Source organism: Onychostruthus taczanowskii, unplaced genomic scaffold (genome assembly GCF_017590055.1).
Source record: "Onychostruthus taczanowskii isolate IOZ18803 unplaced genomic scaffold, ASM1759005v1 scaffold2, whole genome shotgun sequence".
Taxonomy (NCBI): domain Eukaryota; kingdom Metazoa; phylum Chordata; class Aves; order Passeriformes; family Passeridae; genus Onychostruthus; species Onychostruthus taczanowskii.
In genome coordinates, this window is record NW_024499239.1 from 8,047,698 (window position 1) to 8,070,984 (window position 23,287).

At 39.6% G+C, this 23,287-nt stretch overlaps 2 protein-coding genes across 3 annotated transcripts in view; one reads left to right on the forward strand and one right to left on the reverse strand.

Annotated features, from left to right (window-relative positions):
• FAM114A1 (family with sequence similarity 114 member A1) overlaps window positions 1-16,331 on the reverse strand; it is a 32,278-nt gene extending 15,947 nt beyond the window's left edge. Inside the window, exons 1-6 of one of the 2 annotated variants that reach the window (XM_041403108.1) lie at window positions 16,201-16,331; window positions 13,367-13,728; window positions 12,497-12,584; window positions 3,802-3,915; window positions 3,539-3,645; window positions 1,323-1,457 (exon numbers count right to left, since the gene is read on the reverse strand). In XM_041403108.1, the coding sequence (XP_041259042.1) occupies window positions 1,323-1,457; window positions 3,539-3,645; window positions 3,802-3,915; window positions 12,497-12,584; window positions 13,367-13,720 (798 nt within the window). In that variant the 5' untranslated portion in view covers window positions 13,721-13,728; window positions 16,201-16,331. Of the gene's footprint in view, window positions 1-1,322; window positions 1,458-3,538; window positions 3,646-3,801; window positions 3,916-12,496; window positions 12,585-13,366; window positions 13,729-16,200 lie in introns of those variants that run through there. The other variant, XM_041403110.1, reaches the window with a different exon arrangement.
• Window positions 16,332-18,513: 2,182 nt separating this feature from the next.
• LOC121335250 (toll-like receptor 1) lies at window positions 18,514-23,100 on the forward strand. Its single transcript, XM_041403147.1, has 2 exons — window positions 18,514-18,548; window positions 21,031-23,100. The coding sequence occupies exon 2, from the start codon at window positions 21,094-21,096 to the stop codon at window positions 23,041-23,043; it is 1,950 nt and encodes a 649-aa protein (XP_041259081.1). The 5' UTR covers window positions 18,514-18,548; window positions 21,031-21,093; the 3' UTR covers window positions 23,044-23,100.
• The last annotated feature ends 187 nt before the right edge of the window (window positions 23,101-23,287 follow it).

Below are 23,287 nucleotides of genomic sequence, written 5' to 3' on the forward strand. Positions count from 1 at the left end.
GCTACAGATACCATATAATTAATTTCCCCACCCATTATAATGAAAGAGAAAGGACTATTTCATGTGTAGCCCTAAAGAGCCACGCAATCCTTTCTGCAGACCACAAAATGGGAAAAGTATTATTTTCAGGACTTATTCACCAACTTGCATAAATAATGCACCTAGATAAATATTTTCTATAAAATATTCTTAGCAAATACTGAAGTCAGTTTTATCTGACAGCAGGACTGACAAAAGAGATTGATGACTTATACCAAAGGTGGGGCAGAACTACTCTCTATATACTTGGGTATATTTTGGTAGGCTTTTAATACACTTCTATCAGTGTATAAAAAGGATAGAATAGGATAGGATAGGATATCCAACAGGATCTTCTCCTCCTTCCTTCTATTCCTGGACAAAGTGGCCTCTCATGAATTTCTTACAGTAGAGGTGGCAAATATATCTGAACTACATGTTAGGTCACATACAAGTCTCTGAATGCAGGTGAACTCTGAAAAGCCATAGTGCAACCCTTGAGAACTGATTTATGCTGCACTCTGCCTCAGATTCTATGTGCAAATCCATGCATGTCATTAAAGGAGACATTGTCAAAAGCTCACTTTAACCCTGTGGGTCTTAACAAGAGTTAATTGCTTTTGATCTACTATAAAAGTGTACGTCTTTTAACTCTTCCGATAAAGAAAACGAAAAATAAAATATCTCATTAAAAGACAAATACCTTACTCTTCTCTACAAGGAAGTAAACATGCAGTAAATATACTTTCTTTTCAATGTCTATTGCTTTCCCTCCTTTCAGGGTCTGGAGAAGTAAAATAATTTTGTACCGACAGCATTTATACTTCTGTTTTTATTGCATCTCTGAGATTTAAAGCATATGAATCACAACTGTGTACGGATACCATTAAGTTAGATGGACACTGAGATACAACTTTTTACAGGTTTAATTCCTAATGAAACATATGTTATATTCCAGTTTTGCTGATTTCCAAGGAAAACAGTATAGTAATGTTTATGCTGGAAGATATCTATCTACAGCTGTTACCAAAACACCAACAATTTGATTTTGCCTCCAGAGTGTAATGATTTATCACCACATATACTATCTTATTTAAATCAGCAATTGCATATATGATTATGCAGAAAAGACTATTTTACATTTTCTTTTGTGGTTCTATGAAGAAAAATAAAGTAGAGCAACTGTAAAGACTAATATTTATTTCCATAAGCCCAGCCAACATCTACTGCAATAAATAAAGCCTCTCCCTGAGGCATATGAAATTCTGGAAGAAGAATCTGAGCAGTATTTAAATATATCCAACCTGAGATAGTGAGACTGTTCTTGCCATCAGTGTTTTGGTTCTCTTAAATCCAGGATCACTTTCCGCAAGGACATTCATGGTTGTCTTCCCAATATATTCCAAAGCATCTAAGCCTCCAGATAATACACTTTTGCCCTGTACAAAATAATGCATTGTGGTTATTTTCTTCCCAGTTTAGGCTAATATGAACTGTAAAGAGGAGTGTTTTTGTAGACACTGTCTTTGAACATTCAGATCCCTAAATTTCCTATACTTCAACTAAAAAGAGGATTGATGCATTTACTTTGTTCTGAATACGTTTTCCAGAAAAAAAACCAACCAAAAAAACTATACAAATATTTCCAGTGAATTGAACTAATTACACCAGAGGAAATGTAACAATTGTTGTAAATTTAAAAAAAAAAAAAAAATAACTAAAAAGCCTGGAGCACATCTCCTGTGAAAACAGTCTGAGGAAGTTGGGGCTGTTCAGCCTGTAGAAGAGAATGCTCTGAGGAGACCTTCCAGCAGCCTTCCTGTACCTAAACAGGACCTATAGTTAGGCTTGAGAGGGATGCTTTGCAGGGGCAAGCAGTGTTTGAACAAAAGGGAATGGCTTTACTTTGAAAGAGGATAGATTTAGATTGGATATCAGGAAGAAATTCTTCACTATGAGAATGGTGAAACACTGGAACAGGTTGCCCAGAGAGGTGGTGGATGCTCCACTCCTGGAAGTATTAAAGGCCAGGCTGGATCAGGCTTTGAGAAACCTGGTTTAGTGGAAGGTGTCTATGCCCAAGGCAGGGACATAGGAACTAGATGATCTCTATGTTCCCTTCCAATCCTAACTATTCTGTGTCTCTGTCATTCTACTGTATTCCACTTTACCTTTATCCAATGGCATCTGGTTTGTAGGAACTTGTTTTAGACATGAATACATGGAGCCAAGTCCATCATGAACAGAAGACTCTGCCTTACTGTATTTTTAAAATTTTAACACTTATGATGGCTCTGGAACTGCCTATTTAAATACATATGTTTTTCTGTGTCTTCATATTTTTATGTACACTGAAGAAGAAGTTTCACTGGCTAAAGATTTCCATTTTGATCTGGATTACGTCTGTGTCAGATACTCAAGTGCTGATGTAACATGACATCAGCTTCCAAAGTCTCAAGTGGCATTACTGAGACCTTAAGTGACTCTTTTTGTACCACACTGATCACTGTCGTATAGCAGCCTCTCCAGATTGCCTACAAGCACATTTCTCTTACTTGCAAATCTTGCATAATGCTTGTATAATCCTACTGGTGGCCAGCTCTCACAAGCCATATGATGCTCCAGGTTCTGTAGAAACAGTGTTAGGAATAATCTATAGGAATCTCCTTGTGTTCCCAAAATCTTTGATATTAGAGTGACGAGGCAGTCAGAGCGAACTGGATATACAATAAAAAAGAACTGCCATTTCATAAAACTTGCTCAGTGGGAAATTAATCTTCTATGCTTTTACGGCCAATGTTTAAAGTCTTCTTTAACTTCAAGTGAAACACCATACTTAAAGGTATAAAAAGTTGGGGAAGAAGATGATGCAAAAATTGATTTGGAAATGGTATGGTACAGGATTTTGCAAAATCTGAAACTCAAAAAAAGAGAAAAGGATGAAGTTCAACAGAAAAAAATGTAAGGGCAGTAGGAAAGAACTGTGAACAAAAGATTTTGCCTCACTAAGTTTGCAATCAGACCCCCTTCTGGGAAGACTAATATGAAATGAGAGACTAGATAAAGAGGTGAAGGTAAAAGACAGGAATTAAAAATAGAGAGCTTGGTAAAAGCCTTAAAATAAGTAAATGGAGTATTTTCTTATATTATCTGCCTTCAAAAATGGTAACAAGTCCTATCACACTTTCTCTGGAAGGACTTAACTGTAATAATAAAAAATCAGAAGATGGTACAATTATAAAAAAGATGTTCCAAAAATTTGCAGAATTCTACATAGTTTTGGAGAAGACCATATTTTTTTCACTGAAACTGGTGAAAACATAGTAACTGAGTTAGTCCTGTTTGACTTTTTATTTTTTAATTAGACAGTTTAAGTTTATTTTGGAAAAGACTCTAAACAGAATTACAAAAGAACTGTTTTTACAAAGACCTGTAACTTAATAAACGTGACCTACAGTGAAGTTGAACCTAAAAATAATGAAAAATTGCTAGAGCAGAGAGACCAGCTAAAATGACTCACTGTGTTTTGTACAGCACTAGTGATAGCTGACAGCATGCCACGAGATCCAGATGAAGGAGAAGAAGGAATATTCTCAGAAGAGCTTTGGGCCAGAGAATCTTCTGCTTCTAACAAAAGAAAACAAGCAGGTTACAGCATAATTTCAACCCTGCAAGTCAAAATTACAGTAAACTGGTTTATGTGACCAAAATCTTTAAATTTTGTAATTGGAACTAGTTTGACAGAGTCAGAGTTTTGTCCAATTTCAGTAGACTCGAACTTACGAGTAACTGTTGTTTCAGCTGCAGGAGGCTCTGCTGTTTCCAGAGATGCTGAACTTCCACTATGAATTCGTAGGGTTGTTCCTGCTTTTTCCTTTACTGCTGTTATCCCATGACCTGTAGCAGAGGCATATTTTAGGCTATATGATTTGAAAATTTATTATTATCAGTGCATAGTATTCTTATACTTAATGGATTATGACAAACAAAATATATATTAAACATACCTCAATTGCCTCATTTTCTCTAGGTTAATAATTCACCTCTTCTACCATATTCATATTAACTGCATATAAATTATAAACTTGAAATACAACACAAATTATGCTGGATCTGAAAAGTAAAAGTTATTTCAGTGGCACACATAAGTTTAGATCCCTGCTTTTCAAAATGCTAAATATTCTATTACAATCAGTTTAAATGGAAACTGACAGTCCTCCTAAGGCCATAGGGTATCACCTCACATAGTTTTCAGTATTCTAGAACAATTAACCCAAAGTTAATGGATTGTGTATGACTGCAGGGTTGAGGCAAGGAATTTGTTCTTCAGTTCTCTGCAGAGGTGCAATGTATTTAGGGATGCTGACTCCAGACCCCAAAGTTATTTCAGGATTTAAGCTCCTTAGTTTCTCATTTGAAGTAAAATTCTGAAATGTCTCTCCCCAAAGCTACTATTTAAATACACTTTGTAAAGTCTGCTGATGTCAAATAACACAAGCAGAACTATTGCTCCAGTGGCAGGTGATCTGCAACAGAAATGTTACCACCTTTACATGATTCATATGCCGTGAATATGAATATCCTTAGCCCTCTATTAAAATGGTCTACTTTAAATATAAAGTATAAATGTTGAACAGACAGAATGGGACTGCCTTGCTGGTTTTCCACCCAGAGTTTATTGACACTAGCAGATCACAGGGACTCACCAGTAATCCCACTATAGGATTGGGTAGACTGGCTGGTAGTCAGTCAAGGGGAGGCAATATCTTCCAAATCTGTATCAACTGCAGTTGAAAAATGCTGCCCTTAAAAAAGACTAATCTAAAATTGGCTGCCTATTTTGCTTGGATACGTGTACAAGTATGTCCATGGTACACTTCTCTCATTACAAGCAATCCACCTGTTAATCTTGCTTTGCTGGAAGTTTCTGTGTATCAGCTGAGGTGCAACAGGTGAACAACAAACCAGGTGAGCAATATTTCCTTCCAACACAAAATTAAATAGCTTCAGTGACAGGATTTGATTTTTATCTTGTCCTGTACACTGTTAGTGCATCTTGCATGAAACCCATCACTTCTAGCAACAGGAAATCCAGAGTGCTTCAGCTATCTGCCTAACAACTTATGAGAAATGTTAATGACAATGTCATACTTCTTTGGTTAAACTGAACAGTAAATAGATAAATTATTTCATAAAAGGCATTAATACAGATGATCAGACAGATATCTAAGGTGCAAAGTCATGCATAATGATTGTGTTGTCCACAATTTCCCACAACTGTGTGCATTCTATTAGAGAAGTTCAAAGCTGAGCTACATTAATTACAGCAAAATAGCCTATCACTTGCCAATGCTCTGCAGCATTCTGAATAAACATATACATGTGTGTGTGTGTGTGTGTGTGTGTGGTCAGACAAATATGCTTTTGAACATCTGATTCAAGAAAGATGCAGCAAATCTAGTTGGAGTAGGAAAAAGGAAAGCTTAGATTATGAATATTTATAAAGAAATATACTCTAGAAAACATATGTGAAGCATCACCTCTGAAAGATCACATAGAAGAAAACTGCAGTATCTGGAGGTAAACATAAAGAACAGATATGGCCTATGGAACAGACCTGCAGAGACAAGGAATTTCATAGGCTGCAGAAGGTCCCAATGTTTTGCACTGTAACAGCCTAGGCAGATAAATGCTTTTACCTGTCGAAAGAAAATATGACCTTTATCTATTTTATCTCATGTCTTACAAAAAACAGTAGTGCATCCAACTGTGTGGGACATAGCAGGTTATGCACCACAATGTTTAAGTCATCGATGGATAATTTCCTGACTTTTGCAAAGTCAGTTCCAATGCAGATACTGGAGAGCAGTGTACTGCATGGTCTAATCCCAATCTCACATATATTTCAATGAGCTCAATGAAAATATTAGCACAGATAGATTCTGGAGTCATTTACTTAATCCCCATATTCCTGGGACTCAAATCACTGTTAATTGTGCTTTTACACTAATATAATAGATCCTGCAAGTCATATTCCTTTCCATTGCTTCTGCTCACAACTTTTTAAATGTGCAAGAGTTTTACTCTTTTCATTGACTTAATCAACCTGACTTGGTAACAAAACACTATGGTCCTGTAGTCACATAAAAATCCTATAAATATTGAGCAAAAACTTGAATTGTCTGCAAAAGTTACACATTTTCAGATCAATTTCCCACTTTTTTCCTGTGATTTCTTAATAGCCTTGAATTGGTTCCCACAGTTTGGCAGACAAGCTAACACATTTAAGAAGAGAAAGCACACAGTTGCTGTACTGATATTTACTGACCTACAAAAGGCAGTATTTTCGGGGTTGTGGTTAAATGCACTAGAATAATAAGAAAATACTCCAGGTCAGCTAAGGGTGGCTTTGCTGAACTAAGCTATATGGCATGTATGTTTGACTGCAGCAGCAAAACCAGATCAGATCAGAAGACCACAACTGAAGCAAACATACCTGCACAAACAGGGCAGAAATGCCTGTTGCCTTGGAAATGAAAATGATTATTTGTAATGTCAAAAGGCACAGAAATAAAAGAGGTCATGGCAGAGAAGCCTACAATTTAAAGATGCACTCATTTTGTAACACTGGGTGTGCTAATGCAACTGAGCTGACACCTCTGACATCTCCATTTACTCTTCTGTAACAGCAGTCAGAAGAGCTATGCAATAGGCATTGTTAACTGTGAGCTTTTGGAAGAAAGCTCTCTTTTTTTCCTCTGTGTTGCTGCTTTTGTTTCTCTTGCCTCCATGATTCCTTGCCCTTCTATTGGCTAGCAATTGCCACAGAATATTATTGTTCATGTTCCTAGCTGGGATCTTTCATTTAAAAAGGAAGGTTTTGCTAACACCACCTAACAGCATGACCTGCCTTTTGGTTTGCCTGATCTGCTAAGGCCAGATTACAGCACTCACAAATGCTTTAGTCAGATACTTCCCACTTTGCTGCAAGCTGTCTTATCTTTCACCTCCCAGCTTAGTAGCTTTGGATTCCCTGCAGAGCTGAGAGAGGCAAACAGACACCTCTGGAGGGCAGTTCACTGTGTCTGAAACCTAAACCACTCAGTACAGGAATCACTGATTCCTTGTCCATCTAGTACTCACAGGCAATTGGACTCTCTGATTCAGTGGTACACATGGGGAGGAGTTTGAGATTTTGCCCCTGCCTACCACACTGCCTTTGTGCCCTACCATCAGAGCACATCTAATGAAGAACTGATTAAAATTTAGTCTAGTAACACCAGTGAAGACTCATCTAGCTCAAGCTGAAGATGTAGACTGAGGCCTTAAGTGAGCATCTTTCACCCGATGAGAAACTAAGGAACCTGAAACTGCCTGGAAGAGAATCACTCCACTACATGAAGTATAGAGATGTGGACAATCCAGCCATGCTCTGGTTTTGTACACTAAAAAGTGGGACCCCATGGTGCTCCCTTTTAGGCTATCCTATTGGCACTCCATTCACTTCAAACCTTCACAAAATTTCCTGTCAGTTAAAACAAAAAAACCCCAGGCTCTATTCTTATAACAACTATGATACCTTGTCTATAAATCAGAATCACTCCAATTATCTAGTAAATGAGACTAGATTCAGATCTCCTTATTGCAAACATAAAAGGTTTCAATAATAGCAATAAGCATAAAGGCTGTTATACCATTTTATTGGTTCTCAGTCTCTTCTACACTATGAGCCCATGTTAAAAGACAAAGAAAGCAAAAGAGACTGCCAACCCAAATCCACATTCCCTTCTGTCTGTTACTTCCATTCAGCATTCTTAAAAAGGAATAACTGCAAAGGGCTTTGCTGCTACAGCAGCCGAAAAGTGTTATTTACAAAAGAGTTGTGACCATCATGTGATTCCAACCCAAAGTAGTTTTCCCTTAATCAGACAAATTTATGAAATAAAAAGAAAGTCTGAAGAGATCAACTATCCTCTTTATGACCACATAAAGTACAAGCATAACTGAAGTACAAGCGTAACACCCAGCCTTCTTTTTTAATATTGTACTTTATTTTGCAACAGGGCAATAGTATAGAGAATAGAAAAGACATTTACAATATTTGAATACTTTAGTTTCACATTTTCTGCAGCATTGACATTTCTGTTCCACAGAGAAGTCAACTTAAGCTATGTAATGATGGTTATTACACATACCCATGCGCAACAATATCCAAGCTCAAGAACACAAGTGACATTTTGTTCTCTCATCTAAAGTGACATTTTGTTCTGTCATAGTGAGTGACAAAAAGTGCTTTTCAGCATACCAGGGAGAAGTATGGATGTCTGATATTTTCATGTGCCATTCTCATAGTTGAGGAACTAGATGAGAATATACACAAGAACAAAAGAATTAAGATAGCAGAACATTAATTACAAACAATACATTAGAAAGATGCATTATGCAGCCTTACAGGATGAATTTCAGGGATCATGTGAATCAAACAGCTGGGTTATTTTTTTATTACTTTTATTGTGTGAATGTATTGATGGGTGCTAGTCTTAGCAATGGACCTAAAGGTAAAACACCTTCAACTTACACAGACTGAAGCATTTTTACACAGCATGAAAGAGAACAGACTTTTCTTGGAAATGCAGCTCACTGAGCACCATAACTTCAGCACCTTATGAATGCCATAGCTCATTCAAATCACCACAGCGTATGAAAGGCAAGGCTTGCAGAAGGTAGTCACTTTCATTAAGCTAGCAGATAGATTAGTTGGAAGAAAAACCAAAGACTCAAGCTTTAAAGCACAGAAGATGCTTTAAAAATGCAAGTCACAAGCTGCCAGTACAAACTGAAAATATATTTTGTCTCACATAAAGACTTTGCTGTTACAGCTAAGCTAACCTAATGGCTTCTTGGTGCAGTCATGGGAGGTTCTACTCCTCCACGTGTTCCATGCTTGTCCCTTCTGCTTGCCTCAAAACTGGTCTCAAAGAGTCAGTTCAAGGAACTCAAGAGGCAGAAAATGGATTTTTCTCTCCTTATTCTTACATCAGTTTAGCTTCCTAAACTGGATTAGAGGGAACTCAGAGGAACATGAATGCTGGTACAGGGAGAAGGAAGAAACATGCAAGGAAAAGACAGGTGAGAGACTACACATTTCAGTTGCTGCTACCCATTAATTGATTCATTTAGCTGCAATAGTCACCCTCTCGAGCAGGATAGTTTTATCAACACTGCCAAAAGACTGCATTGTGTAATGGCTGATTTACTAAAAAACACAATTGAAAAGAAAGACACTAAAAAGGTGATAATTAGTACAAGTTGTTCCTCCGTATCACAATGAGCCTTCTCCCATCTCATCATTTCAGCAACTATTTCAGTGGTTCTGCTCCACTGTGGTTCCACAAGGAGGAACCAACTTTCTTGCACCTTTTGAGAAAAAAAGTCTCTTCACCTCATTGATGAAGTTGATTTAATAGTTTGCTTAGTGTGACATCTAGTGTCAAGACCCCAAACATGGTTCAGGCAGTGACTGAAACTCCAAAGGCATTAAAAGAAAGACACTAAAAAGGTGATAATTAGTACAAGTTGTTCCTCCGTATCACAATGAGCCTTCTCCCATCTCATCATTTCAGCAACTATTTCAGTGGTTCTGCTCCACTGTGGTTCCACAAGGAGGAACCAACTTTCTTACACCTTTTGAGAAAAAAAAAATCTCTTCACCTCATTGATGAAGTTGATTTAATAGTTTGCTTAGTGTGACATCTAGTGTCAAGACCCCAAACATGGTTCAGGCAGTGACTGAAACTCCAAAGGCATTACAGCTTCTGTTCTGTAGAGGAGTATCACATCTGTCTTGTCGTGGGGACCTCAATTTAAATAATGTCAAAATCAGTTCGAAGACAACAGATATTTTCTTTGGAATAAAAAACTACCACCAAAACAATCCCAGGCTGTATGTGCAGAGTTACTTAAAGGAGGATGAGATACAAATTATATGGAAACTGAGTTATTATTGGGAACTAAAATCAGCAGTCCTAAATAAATTATAGCCATGCATTAAAAATGCTTATGTGTTTGTGAATTCTCTATCAGTGTCTGAAGGACAATGAAACCGAGATCATCAGAACAACATTTTAACTCAGTCTTAAATAGGTAAGAATGCAAGAAAAATTAATTACAGTGAGAAGAATTACTCACTGGAAAAACCTACCCAGGGATATGGTAAAGTCTCCATTGCTGAAGGTTTTCAACATGTGACTGGACAACATGCCAGATAATATCATCTAGATATTATTAGGCATAAAGCCTTTTCCACAAAACCCCTGACTAGATGACTTTTCAAGATACTGTCCAACCCTGGCTGGTCCACGATACTCTTTGTTAAAAGCAGAATGTATTTGTTTAAGCTTTTAAGATGTTATTTACTACATCTCAAACTGTTTGTACTATTTTTTAAAAGTACAGTTTTGAAGAAAAACATAGGGAATAGTAAATATTGGTCATATTTCACCAGACAAGCAGTTGTGTTGTACAATATGACAACAGAACAACAGAAAAATCACAGACTGAATGTGTTGCTGCTAAGTCTTAACTCCAAGAAGGCAGTTTTACTTACAGCATTTGCTACACTGAAGGAATAGCAACTTTACAATGGACTGGTCCATAGCAAAACTATTTTCTGATGTGGGAGATGAAGTGTTGGTTGAACTGATCAGATATTAAATGGAGTAACTTTAAGGAGAATAATAAATATATAACAATAATAAAGCTTACAGAAATTCCCAATGGCTTTATTTTTTTTTCCATATATATCACTAGGGAACTGTCATACTGAAGGAAATATGTGGTCTATACAGAACTATATCCTGTCCATGACAGTGAGAGACAGTAAGTATTTCAGAGGATCAAGCATGAATTTTTATAATAAACAACTAGGAAAGAAGCCCTCTGTATCAGGAATATAAAATATTACCTGGTGCATTGATTTCCTGTAACAAATCTAAGACTAGCTATTTGGTCTTCCAAGTTACCTTGGGTTCACAAAACATGGAAGAACATAAATTTGATTTTTGCTTAATTCAAAGCCTATTTTGTTAAATAAATTCACACAGTAAGACTCAAAATTATAGATACTAACATGGAAACTCAATCTACCCTGATCCCAGGGTCAGGAAGTCTGTCTATGCTGCAGATTCCAGGAAATAGGAAAACGGGGGGAACTGCTGCTTTATATACATCTGGTTTTAAGTGCTTTCCTAGTTCTTGGTCACTGCCAGAACCTAAACAGCAGGTGGGTCTTCAGCATGAAATAGTGCAATCATTCTGATGTTGAATTGAAATTATTCTAAAATTTTCCTTTTCCTTTTCTGCATGTGGATGCTCTTTTTCCAAGGCAACTTGACTTCCAGCTGTGCTCATTTTTAGACAATAATCCTAAAAATATCTATTCATGGTGACCACATGCCTATTCAGAACAGCCATCACACGACCTTATCAAGTCAGACTGCCTACACAACAAACTTGCTCCACACACCCTAGAAACCCATTCTGAATGTAACTAGAAATGTTAATTGTTGTTGTCTGAAAGAAAATGTAGTTATGTACTTCTGATTGTGGATGTTGATGAAAAAAAACAAAAAGGACAAGGAAACTTCCCTCCTCTGAGAAACAGAGAGAAACCATTTACTGCCCATGAAAAAGAGGAGATAAGGAGGAGAATTATTTAGCCTTGTATGGGATCATAAAAGCAGTATCTCTATTGAACTCATTTTTAGTAACTAGCAATTAATTCCTAGGTTCATCTTTTGAAAGTGTTCTGTGGATCCTTTATGAGAACTGACTAGCTAACAGATTGTTTTGTCACAAAACATTTCTGGTTCGTGAGAAATTATTTCCCACTGGTAACCACATATTTCTATGCTTCGCTTTTTGTCAGTGAGTTTTCAAAGAGCAATAGTTAAGTTTTACCTAAAGTCTTCACAAGGACATTTGGTACTGACCTTCTATTGGAAATGAGAGGGAGTACAGGGCCCATGTTTTAATACATTGTTCTACTGTCTGAAATCCAGTGTGACAGTGTGACAGTTTCACTGGGTGGCAAGAAAAGCTGGTAAGATTTACTAGAAGTGAATTCATGTGTAGGCAGGAGTCAAACCTGGCATACAAACCATTAACACGCATGAGCATGAATCTGGGTTGCTTTGACTTGAGAAACCATAAGCCTTTGGCTGATAGAAACTGTACTGGATTATGGATCCTTTCTATGAAGAAGTCACAATCCAGTAAGTCATTAACTTTACAAATAAGCCTAGTACCTTGTCCATCATTTGAATAATTAGGAAGGTCCATCTTCCTCTTTAAAAAATCATGCTTAACAAGCTTATCAAGGCAAAATTGTCTATGAATCCTTAAGATGCAACACTGATCTGTCTAATGACACATGAAAATTATTAATTATTTCCACACATTTTACCAACTGAACACTTACCCACTGTGGCAGAAGCTGATGACAGGAGAGACTTTCCCCAGGTACCCCAAGCTCCCCATCTACTTGCTTTAGATGAGGAGTCTGCAGCCTATAAGAACAAAAATGTTACTCCACTAAAAATCTTGTTCTCAAGAGGCAGGAGGAAACACAAAGAACCTGTCAGGCAACAAAGTCTGGCATTTAATAGATGACGACAGATTGGGTATTATGTGGAGTTCAAACTTCTGTGCACAAAAAAAGCAGAAGCATAGTTCACATCATCTGTTCCTGGAAGAGCTTTAAACTCCAGAGATGTCTTTACAGATGCCCTAATGTTTCTTCAGGTACCAATCCTATAAAGTCATATAAGTTTATTAGTGCTAATATGAGGGAGAGGTAGGAACCTGTCTCCTTCCTGGGTTGGAGGCAGGAGCCAGAGTTGGAGGCTTCTCATCTGAAGTCTCCTCACATGTGTAATTCAGTAGATGTGCACAGGGAACTCCTAATAACTGAATTCAATAAAAACACAGCCAGAGAAGGTACTGCATACCTTTTACACTAATGGGTAGTGTTAAGCCATTATCCATATTCCATATTTACATCATGTTAAGCAACTGTTGTCTCAAGAATGTGTCCAGTAACATATCAGCTCTACACAATGCAAGTTTCATTGCAACCAGACTTGAAAGACCAAATTAAAATCATGCTGGAAAGTCAAATTAAACTATTATTAGTTTTCAAAAGCTTGGCGTTGCAATTTAATTTATCCCTATGTAGGTTTTCCACATAACTTCCTAGGTTTTTGTGAAAAACAGGACGTACATTATGCAAAATTCCATCTTCACAATGCAAGAAGAGGAGGGCTTTCACAGAAAAGAAAGTATTGCTTACTGGATTGCTTTGCTCATGCGGTGTTTCTTCCAATTCAGGCTCTGCATCAAGGCTTACAGTTTCAATGCACTCGGTGGGCATGTCTTCAGCTGTCTCTTCACTGGAAGGCAGGCTGGAAGGCAGGCTTTCAATGAGTTTTTCAGTCAAAGGGCTTTCATCAATGACTATGTCTCCCTCCTTTCTATTACTAACATTCTGAGTGACCTGTCCATGTTGATCTTGTGAAGACTCATGCAAGATCTCATTTTCTATGAGGTGTGGTACTGATTCATGAGGCAATACCTCATTGCTGGGCATCTCCATTACTTCAGGTTTTTCTTCAGATGGGGTGCCATCAGATATATCTTCAGACATTTTCAGTTCTGAATATAAAAAGTAAAGTCTTTTAGGTGCCATAAACATTTGAGTGTTTATTATAAAATACACAGTGTTTACCGTATGCTACTGCTGAAAAACAATACAACCTTGATGTAAGACCTCCTCAGGCATGGAGCCCTGTGGCACATGCATCACACTGGCACTGGTGTCAGGATAATACTGTAAATATTCCACTCACTCTGCAGGATCCCACTCAAATACAAAGGGCAGCATAACTGTTTTCCAAAATATGGTTTAGTGAGAGTGAAAGGATATTAATTTGTCCGGAGAAGTCAAATGTAAGAGTCGCCACATGGTTAATTTCTATATTCACTATCAGGTGCGTATGAAAGACCATTGCAGAACAAAATAATGCAAGCGGCAATAGCAAGCAGCTCCTGCTCTGCCTTTCATCGCTGCCACACACACAGGTTCCTGCAGCCCGCTGACTGACAGAGGGGAGGATAACTCTGTACCTAAAACTGTGGTGACATTCATGTGCTTGAGAAGGGACATAATCTGTGAACATGACAGGCCATGGGCCCTAGAGCCATTTCACAGACACAGCCATAGCATAGAGTCATTGCTCACACTGTTTGTGTATCACTTGTCCCAAAGTCTTGCCCTCTGGGGAATGTAACACTTCTCATCATCTCCTAAAATTCTAGCTGTCTGATTAGCTTCAATTTTGAAGCCAAGGTAAGCTTGTATGAGGTAGTTACTGATATTTTTTTTTCTAAGTTATGAACCAGTTTTCTCTTATTTATTCCTTATCTTCCAATGTAATTTTGGAGGTATTTTCTACCATTGTGCAGTCATCAGGCTGAGGATGCTGATGGGCAAAGACAAAGCCACAGAGTAAGCTCTGCAGCTGATTAAGGAGTGGCATTGCCAGAGTCCAAAAGGGCTGCTGGTCTGTGATTATTAACACTTATTTGTTGGTAACAACAGTTTACTTGGCACTCAGAAGACAATCCTTGACAGAGAGCTTGCGAAATGTTGAATTGCATGGCATAAAAGACTTGCATGGCATAAAAGTCCTCTCTGTAGATGTTGCCTTTTCATTGACTCCCATATTAATTAAACATGGCTCAAAGGTTTGCATCTGTCAGGAAGAATGGAGGTTGTATGAGAGACTAAAGAACGGGGGGAAAAAAGGCAAAAGGTAAAACATAACTAGGATTTAGGAGAAATCTGCCTGAGAAGCATGTATTTAAATTAATATATTTTATTAAAGTCTATAGAACTGGATACATCTAGCTTTAGTAACCTGTTTATCTAATATGAATGTAGACCACTTGTTTAAATAGTTCCAAGAGTAGGGCTTTGGATCAGTGAACAAGAAACGTAAGTAAAAAAGTAAGCACTTGCTACCACTTATATTACTTCAGCTTACAATGTACCTTAATTATCTTCAGAAAACATGAATTCTGAAGTCAGAATCTTTGCCTTTGACAGTTTTCCATTAAAAATACAGCAAATATTATAAAATACTTTATTGTAAGGAAGTATTGTTATTGTAACAGTACTCACTGTGTGATGGGCAGCATCACCTAACGAAAATTTTTGTATTTGTAAATCAAATTCCATCATGACATATGAGGATCCTCTATTAAAACCTGTAAAACCTTTACACACATACTTCATAATTTTGAATGGGCATTAGCTCTGAGTAAGCCCAACATTTTTTAAAGGATCACACAGACGTGCACGTGGAATTTTGCAGTACTGGGTCATTTTTGGGTACCACTCGGGCCACGGTCCCTGCCGTTGTGTGCTGAACCTTCCTTCCAGGAGCATGGCACAAGACAGCAAATTACCAGAACTCACGTCTGCCAGAACTCACGAGCCGTGCTGCACCCGGGGTCAGCGTCATTCAACCTCTCATCCGTGAGACTGTCCTGATCCAAATCAACTCGGACAGCTCCGCCCAAAGGGAATTACTCTACAGGGAGTTCGTGAGGAAGATGCTAAGGCCAGCCCGGCCCGGTGGCGGGAGAGTGCCCGGCCCGCACAGCCCGGCCGCGCTGAGGGGGCCGCCGGCGGCGGCACCTGCCGAGCCTGTCTGAGGAGTTTCATCTCCCCTAGAAAGCACAGTTCGCCTGCCGCCGGGCCCTTTGGGGCACGAATCACCGTCCCCGACTGGGAGGGAGGAATAACTTTTTTGGCGATAGCATCTTGCTCCCCTCTCGCTCAACGCCCACTGTTGCTTCTCCTCCGCTGCGGGCACGGCGAGCGCAGGGGAACCTCCCCTGGCGCCCGCCGGCGGCAGCTCCCCCTGTCCCGCTGCCCTCTGCCCCCTGCCCCAGGCGGGGCAGGAGCAGCCGGGGCGCCGCTCCCGCAAGCCCGCAGCGGCCACAACTTCCCGCTTCTCCTTCTCTTTTTTTCCCTTTTCGAAATTCCCCTCTGGGACAGAGCTGTGTGGCGCAGCCAGTGTCAAAAGCGGCAGAAAATGCAGAAATCGCCGTGCTCCTTACCGCTCAGCAGTGCCCCGACCGGCGCGCCCCCGGCTCCTTCCCCGCCCCGCCACGTCGGCAGCAGCGGGGGGAGGAGGCAGAGCGGGCCAGGCAACCCGGGCCGGCCCCAGGGAGGAGGGAGGGCTGGCTTTTGTCCCTCTCTCTCCTTCCGGCTGTGTGAGGCTGGCGTTTGTTGTAAAGGGGGCCGAGCAGTCGCCGGGCTCCAGGCTTCTGTGACCCAGCGCGGGGAGTTGCCCCGGCCGCCATGCCCTCCCCTCACTGCCGTCGGCGCGGGGCGCGGGGGATGCGGCGGGGCCCGGCGGGACTCTGCTGGAAGCGCCGGCCCGGAGCGTCGGGCGCGGCTGCAGCAGCGCTTCCCTCAGGGCCGGCGGCACCCCCGCGTCCGCGCTGAGGCGGAAAAGGCGTGAATTTGATAGAATCATAGAATGTGCTGAGTTGGAAGGGACCTGTCTGGATCAACGAGTCCAACTCCTGGCCCTGTGCAGAACACCCCAAGAATCACACCACGTCCTGAGAGCGTTGTGTCCAAACGTTTCTTGGACAAGCTTGGTGCTGTGACTGCTTCGCTGGGAAGCCGGTTCGTTGCTCAAAGTGAGCACTTACAGACGCGTGGGATTGGGGAATTGAAGGGAGATGCAGCTTTTCAGATAGCGCTTGGCACCTCCGTTATGGCTGTGCTTACAGGAAATGCCCCTGACAGACGCCGGCGGTGCCTGCACACATTTCCAGTCAGTTGGTGAAACACTTGGTTGAGCAAAGGGGTTTCAGGCTGTTCCCAACAGCCTGTGGTTCCTGTTTCTGTGTAATTCCTCATACCCGTTCCTCTTTTTGCTACCTCATTTTAAGGCGAGGCATGCCCTTTACAGTGGTAAGAGGCAACACAGCCTCGTTTCTCTCATTAGTCTCTCAACGAGAGAAGTTTTGACACAGGAGACAAACCAGCACATTGTGAGCCACTGAGGAGAGCTACTCCAAGAGGTCACAAAAGTTCTCAGAAGCGTGTTTTACAAATACCGATCATGCTACGTGACTTTACCAGGCATAAGTCTCTGAAGTTTCTCATTAAGGCAGTTGGTAGCAGACCAGATGTTTGTAGCCCTACGTAATAAGTTTCTTTTGAAGGTCTTTCAGTGAGAATTTAAGTGTCAGGGAATGCTGGGTAATTTATTAATGTTAGATATATTTATTGAAAATGAAATCTAGAGTGGCCCTAGGGATTTCCCTCTGCTTCTCAATGGAGCTTGTGGAAGTGTAAGAGCAGTATCTCAGGAGGAATCATGGTAGCTGGAGATTAACCTATGACAGATATTTCTGACTGTAATGTGGATCTTCCACTGTCAGTTTTGCAGATGCTTTAGATAACGATGTATGTCATAGAACTGCAAGATGTTATTAATGACATAACACAAAGTTACCACCTAAGGGTAAAATTAACATTATATGTATATGAATGTGGATGTCTGTCTGTTTGGATATAAGGATGCATACATTTTGTAAGTTCCTAAACTACTTTTTTGAATTTAAGACTATTTCCTCTGCTTCCTGAATCATTGAAATATTAAATCACGAATGTGTTATGATATGCTAACCCAGAAAGGTAGGTTATAGCGTGGCAGTTCTGTATTTAGATCTCAGCGATGGTGGAATTTCTAACCAACATTATACAGAAATAAAGAGAGGCTGGTTTATATCTTTGCCAGGACAATAAGCCTGTGTTTGGGCATTCAGTACCAAAGTCACTGCTCTGTTTTAATTTAAAAAAAAAACAAACCAAACTCTACTCAATGTTTCCATGTTCACTGTTTAACCCAATGACAACACTGCTGGAGCAGGAGAGGGATTATTATTCCATTCCCATTAAATGGAAATTAAACTAAGACAAATGGTACTTTCATAAACCAACCTTGATAAGAGTCTGACAACTAAATTGGTATAGCAAAATGGACAAAAAATTACAATAATGCATAGAGACTTAGATCATTATGAAGTTCAGATAGAAAGGCATTTGAATTTCTTATTCAAAATAGATACTTATTTTCGTATTAATTTAATGAAGGTAGATAGTTGGTAAACAGATTAATTTTTCTCATGTTTAATATATTGCAAAGCATAAAACCACAAAGTTCAATAATAATAGGATAGTAGGGATATTACAGTAATGTTGTATGTGAAAAATACATCTGGAGAAAAGCAAATGCCATTTCACAAGCTGTCAGTAGATGGCACAAACATGTATATAAAAATTTGGGTGTTCCTAAGTATTGTTACTCAGTAGGATAGAGTTACAGGAAGTTTGTTTTTGTCTTCCTGAGAACATTTACTGCTTTTTCGGACAGCAGGGATTTCTGGTGAGAAAAGTTTTAATTTTGTTGACTTTGTACTGTTGCTAGTTAGCTGTAATTGTTTTATATTCTGTATCTTATTTGAAAATGAGACTTGTTTTCCATGGCAAGTGTACGATGTTCTTTCAAGTGTATAGGTAAGCAACGATGGTGAAGTTGCTTGTGTTCGGAATATTTGTCCAAAAAAATTGTCCAAGTAGCAGTCTCTTTTTATTAGCACTATACCCGTAGTTAAGGGGGTGCAGAGTGATTGCAGTAGCTTTTCTGCAGTTTTCTACAGTTCAGGAACTGGTTCTAACCTGATCATGTGTTTCATCCTTGTGAAAGGAATGTTTGTAACATTAGTTTTTTGCTATGTTGGTAATGTGTGAAGTGCATGTCTTAATGCAGAACTGTCTTAGCTAAATGTGTTCTCTATATTTCTTATATGGAAGTTTAGTCAGTTTATATCAGTTTTATATTGGAAAAACTCTTAAAACCTCATTTTTTATCTCTCCCCCTGCTCTTTAAACAACAGGACACTTTCTTGATATGCTCTTGGCTTGCCTACCCTCCTGGATTTCTTTTCTTGATTAAGCTTTTTTTATCAAGTCTGAAGACATGAGGATACTTCTGAATTAAAAGTGATATGACTATGAATGATAATTTTTACAGTATTAGCCTCCAAATCACAGGTTATATGTTATAAAAGTTTTTATTTGTGTTGCTTCATATGATATTCTAAAGAAATTTTGTAGGTACTCATAAATAATTTGACTGAATGCTAGGATATATGAAAGAGAAAGAAAATAAAACAGATGTAGAAGAATCCTATCTTTTTTTTCATCTAGTCCATGGATATTGCTGAAATTTTATCCAAAGAAGGAATAATGATTTAAAGGTAGATTTTTTTCAGATTTCTCTTGAAGCTACGTATTTTGGTTAATTATAAACACATTAGTAGAGTTGCCCAAACAATCAGAAGAACAGCACTGAATATGCCCAAATGCCTTTTGAGGGCTGTGATGCATATACTTTTTCCAAATGATAATTTGGAAAAAGGCTGGAAGAGTTTTGCCGTATTACCCCACTATTTCTAGATGATTTCCAAGCTTAGTTTCATGCATTCGTTGCAAAATAACTCAGCAGGCTTTTTTTTTTTTTTTTTAATGGAATGGTTAATGGTGCCATGAATGTAGTCCTTGAAGTTATAAATCAGTCTGTTAGGTGATAGCTACTGTCTCATTGTAGAGTCATTAGAAATATTACACTCACAATTTAAGCCCTTCAATATCAAGGGAAAGTTGAAGGCCAGTGCAGTCATTAAAAAGCACCACGGGAAACCTCAGGCAACATTATGATTTAAAATTAATGGGAGGGAAGGGGAAAGAAGAGGAAATAAAAAGATATTAGAAATCTGGAAAACAACTTTAAATAAGATTTACACATGTAAAATTGTTAACCAAGTTCTCACCAGTTCCTCTTTTAGCGGGGTGGTCTAATGGATTTATGCAATACCTAAAAGAAGATTTAAGACAGTATTCTCAATGGCTGACTTAAACAAAGGGAGGCTGCCTATCCTAAACTCCTACATTCAGAAAGAAAAAGTGACCTCTAATAGGGAAGACCAAAGCAAAGACACAGTTACGATTTTTTCCCTTTAAAATCTGTTTAAATAAACCTCTCTTTCACAGCAGAGATATTTGAGGTCAGTGTCCTTAGACCAGGGCTAGATTTTGTGTACAGAGCTTCTACATCTATTTTTATGTATATTTTTGTGTAGCCTACAAATATTCCCAGTGTGTGTCTGGTGTTCTCTTTATACACTTGTCAAACCAGATGTGACCACCCCACTTTCAGAGTCTAAATTCAGGAAATGCTTAAACTCAGACAAGAAGTGAACCCTTCTGTGGGCTTTCCCAAGGCATAAATATAGATCATTCTACTCCCACCCCCATTTCCCTAGTTAAAAGAGGCACTGATGATCCAGTCTCAGCTATCTAAAGACATTCAGCTTTTGATTCAGGCTCTTGAACCTCCATCCTATGTTTCAGTCCAAGTGTTACTGTCAAAAGTCCATTTTAAAATAATGTCTCTGAGCCCAGTTCACATCACTTAAGAGAGAATCTGAGGAGAGGATGATGTGTTGACACCAATTATTGTATTTTATAATCAGTGTATTACACAGTTTAGGAAGCCTTCATAATGCACTGTATCACAGCAGTAATTCTGTAAGTAAGCAACAAATTTTAGACACCTATGAAATCAGACATGTTTTGTAAAAAACTGACTCATTATTTGTTAATTACACAGTTTTTGCCAAGTAAAAATTTCAGTGGTCTGCTACTAAAGAAGGTATCTCCTGAATGATTGTAGAAAATCATTGCTTTTTGAATCAGACGGAGAAATGAGAAACTGGAACCTTAAAAATATCACTCTGACTGATGGTTCCTGCACAGCTACTTAATAATGCAATGTGGTTTTGCTTGTGTTTCTTTAATTTCTATAGGATTGGAGCAAAGATGGACAGTTAAGAAAAGTATTGAGCACCTGCAAGGAAAGAAAAAACAGTATGACACTAAATACCAGCTTTCTCAGACACGTTTTTCTGTACAAGTGTCTGTTTGCATTAACTTTTGGGGATCATCTCAGCCTGTCTGTAGAAGATGAACTCTTTATGTCTGTTTCTAACAATTTTCCAGAAGATGATTCTAACCAAAAAATCACAAGTCTGCCACTCCAGTATACAAAGAGTCATCAGCCCAGTTGGGTTGTGATACAAAATACTACAGAAAGCCTGTCATTGTCAGAAATCAAACGTAACGATGCAAAAAAGTTGATAGCTTTGTTATCTAATTTCAGACAAGGATCCAGGTTACAAAATCTGACATTGGCAAATGTGTCAGTGGAGTGGAATGATCTAATGGAGATTTTTCAGACTGTATGGCACTCATCCGTTGAATACTTCAATACATACAATGTAACACAACTGTCAAACGTTGAAAGTTATGACTTTGACTACTCAGGTACTTCTATGAAAGCATTGACAATGAAGAAAATGATAATCACGGACATGTACTTCACACAGGATGACCTATACAAAATATTTGCTGACATGAATATTGAAGACATGACAATAGCTGATTCAGAAATGATTCATATGCTTTGTCCTTCATATAAGAGTCCCTTTAGATACCTGAATTTTTTAAAGAATGAATTAACAGATTTTCTTTTTCAAAAATGTGACAACCTACTTCAGCTGGAGACATTAATCTTGCAGAAGAATAAATTTGAGAGCCTTCGCAAAGTGAGCTTCATGACCAGCCGTATGAAATCACTGAAATACCTGGACATGAGCAGCAACCTGCTGCGCCACGATGGAGCTGACGTGCAATGCCAGTGGGCTGAGTCTCTGACAGAGCTGGACCTGTCCTCCAACCAGTTGGTGGATGCTGTGTTTGAGTGCTTGCCAGTCAACATCAAAAAGCTCAGCCTCCAAAACAATCAGATCAGCAATGTCCCCAGGGGGGTGGCGGAGCTGAAATCCTTGGAGGAGCTGAACCTGGCGTCGAACAGGCTGGCCGACCTGCCGGGGTGCAGCGGCTTTACGTCCCTGCAGTTCCTGAACGTCGAGATGAATTCGATCCTCACCCCATCTGCTGACTTCTTCCAGAGCTGCCCAAGGGTCAGGGAGCTGCAGGCCGGGCACAACCCGTTCAAGTGTTCCTGCGAGCTGCAGGCCTTTATCCGCCTGGAGAGGCGGTCAGGTGGGAAGCTGTTTGGCTGGCCGGCGGCGTACGCGTGCGAGTACCCAGAAGGCTTGCGAGGAACGGAGCTCAAGGACTTCCACCTGAGCCTGCTGGCTTGCAACACGACGCTCCTGCTCGTGACGGCTCTGCTGCTGACGCTGCTGCTGGTGGCCGCGGTGGCCTTTGTGTGCATCTACCTGGATGTGCCGTGGTACGTGCGGATGACGTGGCAGTGGACGCAGACGAAGCGCAGAGCTTGGCACAACCCCCCCGGAGATCTGGGGGCCGTTCTGCAATTCCACGCCTTCATTTCCTACAGCGAGCGCGATTCGCTGTGGGTGAAGAACGAGCTGATCCCGAACCTGGAGAAGGGGGAGGGCTGCGTGCAACTGTGCCAGCATGAGAGAAACTTTATCCCCGGCAAGAGCATTGTGGAGAACATCATTAACTGCATTGAGAAGAGCTACAAGTCGATCTTTGTGTTGTCTCCCAACTTTGTGCAGAGTGAGTGGTGTCACTATGAGCTGTACTTTGCCCATCACAAGTTATTCAGTGAGAATTCCAACAGCTTAATCCTCATTTTACTGGAGCCAATCCCTCCGTACCTTATCCCTGCCAGGTATCACAAGCTGAAAGCTCTCATGGCAAAGCGCACCTACATGGAGTGGCCAAAGGAGAGGAGCAAGCGCACCCTATTCTGGGCTAACCTCAGGGCAGCCATTAACATTAACCTGCCAAAAGCTGATGAAAATTTTCATGAGGAAAGAGATTAAGAAACTTTCTAATACAGTTTCATCTGTTTTTTCTCAGTGAAATAATAAATATGATTTGCATTCATTGTAAATGTGTTTAACTTTTTGTTGCACAATCTTGTTTCCAGCTAGTTGTCTGTGTTGCCTCCTAACTGTAGTCAAAATTCAATTCATCTTATTGCAAATCTCTTGGGATAGCAAATTGCAAATGAATTTGAATGTGGATTTTGAAATACGACTTGAAATATTGTAGTGAGTTTTTCTC

Bases quoted from the DNA above. Each gene is read 5' to 3' on its own strand.
- LOC121335250 (XM_041403147.1), top strand. From the start codon at position 21,094: ATGACACTAAATACCAGCTTTCTCAGACACGTTTTTCTGTACAAGTGT.